General features: G+C 57.7%; 1 protein-coding gene across 1 annotated transcript; it reads right to left on the reverse strand.

The window, feature by feature from the left end:
* Positions 1-378: 378 nt before the first annotated feature.
* LOC112588831 (uncharacterized) lies at positions 379-2,904 on the reverse strand. Its single transcript, XM_025299974.1, has 4 exons — positions 2,418-2,904; positions 731-773; positions 499-523; positions 379-441 (listed from the first exon to the last, which is right to left on the reverse strand). The coding sequence occupies exons 1-4, from the start codon at positions 2,902-2,904 to the stop codon at positions 379-381; spliced, it is 618 nt and encodes a 205-aa protein (XP_025155759.1).
* Positions 2,905-6,416: the final 3,512 nt, after the last annotated feature.

A 6,416-nucleotide genomic window follows, 5' to 3' on the forward strand; every position in this document is an offset into this window, starting at 1 on the left:
GGCTGCCACGCCGAAGAATCGCGTAGAGATATTCCGCGACTTTTGTTTAAATAACGCGTAGAAAGTTCCACGTTTGTTATATATTACGCCGCAACCGAGCGGACCACGCCCAGTGTATTAGATGGACCTTTTATAATAAAAGGAAAATTCCTCGCAATATACGTGCCAGTGTTGATTTTTTCCGGCAATCCCATCCTTACCGGGGAGGAAGCCACCACGCGTACAACCCACGGACGGGTGGCGACCGACAAATCTACGAAAAGGACCTGCTTCTTCGTCTACCGTGCTCAAGCACATTCTTCTGGTCCGGCTACAACCTAATCCAAAACTCCTTCACCACGACGAGGTGACGCACCCCGAAGGAGAAATAGGTAGATCCTAATTTGATGAGTCCATCCTTGAAGATTCTAACTTGCTGAGTCCAATCTTGGAGATCCTAACCTGAAAAGAAAAAGAAAAATATTAGTAAATAGTCATCGTAACTAAGTAGATACTTACCAGTAAGTCCCTGACAGGTGGAAATCTGAAAAGAAAAGAAAAGATTAGTATATAGAGTCACCATAATAGGACAAGGTAATATAGGTAAAAGCTGACATAGTTAATACCATAGTACGGTCACAAGCGTAGTATTATACTCGTATAGCTCGTTTGATGTAAGTGACACCATAATTGAGAAATTGGTTATGGATAGGTAGCCATACTGAAGAAATAGCTGAGCGCCATAAATCACCTATTAAGGTGAAACACAGCATGGTGATAGGCCGTGGTAGAACCTAGAATTACGTTTGATAAACGCCTAAAATGTAAATATAGCGTTTGGCGTGTTTTAGTAGTATATAGAAATCATAGAGCAAACAACTCACTTAATCAGAGAAATCATAGAATGGCGAAGAGAGTTTGAATTTCCTGAAGAAGGAACACCATCTATGATTGAATATGGGAAGTCGAAATTCACGTATTATGGTGAATTGTCATAATAATAAATATTATTTAGTTAAAAGTATTAACAATATTATTGACAGTGGAAAATTTTAGTTACACGTAATATACCATTTGCTATAGTACGAGTTGTTTGTTCTAAGAACGCAGTTATACGAAGTAGTTCCGAAAGTCCGCTACGCCCGGGACTACGACCGTTGTCCGATGCGGTTACCAACTCGTAAACAAGTCCGAGGTGGGGGAAGTCGCGGACAAAGAAGTATAGACGAGGGGGTGAGCGGTAAGCAGAGGAAGTGAAAGGCAGGGGGTCGAGTTAGTTAGAGGATTCGAGAGATTCTGATCCTGGCGCCCGACCTAGTCGGACGTGCTTTTTTTTTTTTTTTTTTGACGAGGAGGAAATCCATCATGGATACCCTGACCCTCGGGGAAGGAGGCCAGGGTTATTCCAGACTCCTACCGGCTAAAACCTCCCCGGGTGGCGCTGCGAAGGGACTTGGGTCGGGGCCCCGGTGCCGCGTAACTGCTAATCGGGGCCCCGAGTCCAGGTTTGCACCTTCTGTTCCTGAGGGGCGGGGCGGGGGAGGGGGGAAGCCGACCCGAGCGTCCGCTTCGACCACCGCTCCCCCAGGGGAAGGGGGAAGCCGGCCCGAGGGCCCGCTTCGACCACCGTTCCCCTTTCCCGCCCCTCACGCCTCGTCTCTTCCGGCGGGAAGGGGGAAGCCGGCCGAGGCCCGCTTCACCACCGTTCCCGACCAGACGAGGCGCCGCCAGTACACGTTGTGTGGCTGACTGACCCACCGTATCAGCCAGCCACCCTACCTTGGGAGGGCTGGTTGGGGCACCGGGAGTCCCCGCCCGGTGCCCCGCCCTCCCGCCCGGCGGTTGCGGGGAGATGTACTCCCCTAGCCGCCGGGCTCTCCCCACCTCCGCGGAGGAATGGGGCGGGGGTCCTAATGACCCCCCTCCCGCATGTCCGATTTGTTTATCGGACCTACAATTGAGGGGAGGAGGGGCATTTATTCCGATGGTTCGCTACCATCGATGCCCTCTCCCCCCCTTATTGTCATCCGACACCCTTCTTCGAGGGTGTCGGTGGTCTGCAGGCGTGGGGCCTGGGCCTGAGCCTCGACCCCCACCCGCTCCCTTCACCCGCCGCTGCCATTGGTAGTGCAGCGGGGGGTGGCGGCGGCGGTAGTGCCACGTCCACCCCAACTACAGGGGTGGTCAGCGTTGCTGCCGCCGCCATTAGTGGGGCGAGCCTACGCAGCACCATCACCGCCTCCCCTCTGTCTCTTATGAGGGCTCCCAGCTGCCCTCTCAACGTTCTCCTTCCTCTCGCTCTTCTCCTTATTGGAGGGGGAGCAGGGGGTGAGGGGGAGGAGGCGGTGGTGGCTGAGCCCCCAGCCTCCTCAATTCCTCCTCCTCCGAGGAGTCTCCGTCCCCCTCCCTGCTACTGCTCCTCCCTCCCCTCCACTGACGGTGGCGGTCCCTCCGTCTCTTGCGCATGCCTCTCCCTTCCGCTCTCCTTCTCTCCTCCTCGGCCTGCTCCTTCTTCTCCATCACCTCCTCACAGAAGGAGGTGAAGGCTTCCCACCTCTTTTCGCTCCCCAGTACCGCCCGGATTATACTGGGGAGCGAAAGGTCGCAACCTAACTTCCTCTCCACGACTCCGCGCTCGTTGCTCCAGGCCGGGCATTCCTGGAGCGTGTGCTGCGCGGAGTCGTGGCCATGTCCGCAATGGTGGCTGGCGGCTGTGCGCTCCTTTCCTATGCGGCACAGGTACTCACCGAAGCAGCCATGCCCGGTGAGCACCTGCGCCGCCCTGAAAGTTAGGGCCCCATGGGCCCTTCCCACCCACTCGAGTAGGAAGGGCCGGACAGCCTCGACGGTCCTCCTGCCGTACCTGGCATTGGCCAGATACCTCTGCCATCTTTCGAGGAGGATCCGTCGAGTCTGGTGCTTCATCTCCCGGATTGCCCTGGCGAGCAGTACGTCCGCCCCCCTTCTCTTAGGAGCTCGCGCTTCCTGTCGTACATGCGTTTGTACGACAGGACCACGAGCTCCATAGGGGGCATGCTTGCCAGGACTGTCGCCGCCACGCAGGAGACGGTACGGTAGCACCTCGCTACCCGGACCGCCAGCCCCCTTTGCACTCTGCGCAATCGCGCTTGCATCGGGCGACTGGCGGCCAGCGATTCGGCCCATACCGGTGCTCCGTACATGGCCACCGAGTTGAGGACTCCTGCGTGGAGGCGACGTGCCTTCATGTCTGGTCCTCCGACATTGGGCATTAACCTGCCCAGGTTGATGGAAATCATCCTGAGTCGGGGGACCAGTCTGTTGAGATGTTCTCTGAAGCACCAGGTGCCGTCCAGGGTGAGGCCCAGATACTTCATCTGGACCTCTATGGGGACCCTGACTTGGCCTATCCTGACATGGGCCTGGGGTGGCTTCATGCCCTTGGCGTGTAGGAAGATCGCCTCGGTCTTCCTTTCCGCCACCACCAGGCCCAGGTTGCGGATGGAGCGCACAACCGCCGCCACCGCTAGGTTCGCGGTGTGAACGGCTTCCCCCCAGTCTCTCCCCGCGGCCAGGACGAGCGTGTCGTCTGCGTAGCACAACGTGCTACAGCCGGGGGGGAGGGCTGTCCGGAGGACTGAGTCGTACCCAATGTTCCAAAGCAGGGGCCCCAACACAGACCCCTGTGGGACCCCACGACTCATCCCCCTCTCTCGCACCGTGCCATCGGCGTCCGTCCACATGAGACGCCGACCCCGGAAGTAGTCCTCTATGACGGCCGTGAGGTAGGGTAGGAAGCGGAAATAACCTCTCATCGCTTGCATCATCCTACCCCAGGGCAGGGTGTTAAACGCATTCGCGATATCTAATGATATCGCGACTGCCACCCTGCCCTCCGACATTATCGCCTCCGAGAGGGACATCAGATGCAGTACCGCATCTATAGTTGATCTGCCCTCTCGGAAGCCATATTGGCCGTCACCTAAGTCAGGACCCTCCCGGGACATATGCCTCTTGAGGCGAGCCGCTATTATACGCTCAAAGAGCTTGCCCGCCTCATCCAGGAGGCATATGGGCCGGGACGCGGAGGGGGAGTCCTCCGGCTTGCCCTCTTTTCGGAGGAGGACCACATTGGCCCTCCCCCAGACTGGGGGGAATTTCCGCTCCCTTAGCGCCCTCGTAAAGAGGTGCACGAACCTAGCATTCATGTACCCTGAGGCCAGGGTGAGGACACGGCCGGGGATACCATCGGGTCCTGGAGCTTTCCTGCTCTTGACCCGCCTGGTAGCCTCGGCCACCTCTTCCTCGGTGACTCCCGGAACCTCCCCCTGATGTTCGGGGGATGGGGTTACGTACGGGGTGATGGGGTCGTCCCCCCCAACCGGGAATAGGGTCCCCATCACCCGTCCTAGGAACCGGGAGTCAAGCGTCTCCGTCAAAGGGGGAGCCCATGGTCTCAGCTTCTGCATTACCATCCTGTATGGGCGCCCCCACGGATCCGCGTCGAACGAGAGGAGGAGGTCGTCCCACCCCTTTCCTCTGGCCACCCCTATGGCGTTCCGGAGTTCTTTCGCTGCTGCGCAGAACTCCCGCCGGACGACCAGAGTGACCTCAGGGTCCGCGTCCCAGCGCACTGCTCGGAACGCACGCCTGAGGTGGACCGACCTTCGCCGCAACGCGGCAATTTCGTCGGTCCACCACCAGGCGCATCGTTTTGGGCAGGCCCTGACTCTGGGCATGGAGGCATCGCACGCGAGTGCGAGAACCTGCATAACCTCCATGACCTCAGAGTCAAGGTCCTGCCCGTCCTTCCACTGTGGCCAGGTGGAGCCCATCAGGGAGATTTCCAAGTCCTCCCTGTTTAACTGGGCTAGAGCCCATCTACCGGGCCGGGGTCCGTCCGTATTGCGGGGCCGTAGGCCATCGGGGGTGACGGAGAGCTCCATCTCTATTATGAGATGGTCAGACAGTGATTCCAGCTCCTCCGCCACCCTCCAGGTCCGCACCCTTCGCAGGGCCGAGGGGGTCGCCCAAGACAAGTCGATAATAGACTCCCCCCTCGACCCCACGAACGTAGATTTTTTGCCGTCATTCATAATGTGCAGACCTAGGCCCACGGCCCAATCCGCTGTTACCTCCCCCCTCCTGTCATCGCGCCGGGAGCCCCATAGCCCCGACTTGGCGTTGAAATCGCCGGCGACGATGACAGGACCTGGGAGATGTCTCTTGATGACATCTCCCATTTCTTGGAGCCTGGACTTGTATTCAACCAAGCCCAGGCTCTTTTCTGGGGGGAGGTATACCCCGACCACGGTGATGACTCCCCACCTGGCCACAACGAAACCCCTACCGCGATCCACGTATTTCGCGGGGGGTGAGTTGTTACTCGCCTTCCAGACTATAGCGATAGAGCCCACCTCGTCCCCGAACCATCTATGGTTCCTGGGGACGTGATGGGGCTCTGCCGCTATACCTAAACCTGCACCGCGCTCCGTCATCGTGTGCTCGAACAAAGGGAGCGCTTGACGGGCGCGGTGCAGGTTCCCTTGGAGTAGTCTAGTGTCCATTGTCGGTTATGACTACCACCTTCTCGCCCGGCTGTTCGCCGTCGGTGTCCTCATTTTCTCTTGCTCGTTTCTCTCCTCTCTTCCCCTCCACCTCCATCTTCCCATCATCAATGGGTATCTGTGGGGGGAGTGGAAGAGGTAGGGAGGCTCTTCTCCTCCTTTGAGGAAGCGGGGGTTGGGGTTCCGGCTCTCGGTTTACCCCCCCCTCCGCCTCCTTTCCTTCCTCGGTCTCTCTCCTCCTCTCCTCTGGGGATGCAGGAGGGTCTCGTGGCGGCGGTGCGGTCGCCATACCCCCTTCCACCGCATCCCCAGGGATTCTCTTCTTTCTCTTGGGGGGGCGACAAGATGGCCCCCCCATTCTATGTCCCGACTGGACGCCAGCCTCTTCGCAGATTTGGCACCTGACTCTAGCGACACAATCCCGAGCCAGGTGTCCGGGTTCTCCGCATCTATAGCAGTTTGCTCGCCTATCCATGCTACTTTTGCAGTTGGTTTGCACATGTCCTCTTTCTAGGCATTTGTAGCATTGCAGAGCCCTTGCTTGCAGTAGCTCTACTTTTGTCTGCGTCCACCCAATTTTGATGTTGCCTGTTTCTGCGATTTTCTTGGCCGCCGCGAGGGGGCACTGCACCCATAATGTCCTGTAGTTATTCCAGGCTACTCTTATACTCCCGGTCTTCACCTCTCCTACCTGACATCCCCCTACCTTGGCCACTGCCTCCGCCGCTTCGCTCTCCGAGGTGGATATCTCCAGCCCTTTGAGTCTCAGTTCCCCCATTTTCTGCGGCCTACTTACTCTTGCCCTGTCAGTCAGGACCTCCTTAAAACTGTCCGCCAATAGGTCCGCCTGCTTACTCCTTTCTTCGCCTTTCTTCTTCTTCGCGTATCTCA

The sequence above is a fragment of the Harpegnathos saltator genome, unplaced genomic scaffold (genome assembly GCF_003227715.2).
Source record: "Harpegnathos saltator strain DR-91 unplaced genomic scaffold, Hsal_v8.6 scaffold309, whole genome shotgun sequence".
Taxonomy (NCBI): domain Eukaryota; kingdom Metazoa; phylum Arthropoda; class Insecta; order Hymenoptera; family Formicidae; genus Harpegnathos; species Harpegnathos saltator.

Bases quoted from the DNA above. Each gene is read 5' to 3' on its own strand.
- LOC112588831 (XM_025299974.1), bottom strand. From the start codon at position 2,904: ATGAAGCACCAGACTCGACGGATCCTCCTCGAAAGATGGCAGAGGTAT. The intron at 774-2,417 runs GTCAGTGGAGGG...ACGTAATTCTAG, and splicing joins GAGACGGAGGGACCGCCACC to GTTCTACCACGGCCTATCAC. The intron at 442-498 runs GTAAGTATCTAC...TTTTCTTTTCAG, and splicing joins CACCTGTCAGGGACTTACTG to GTTAGGATCTCCAAGATTGG.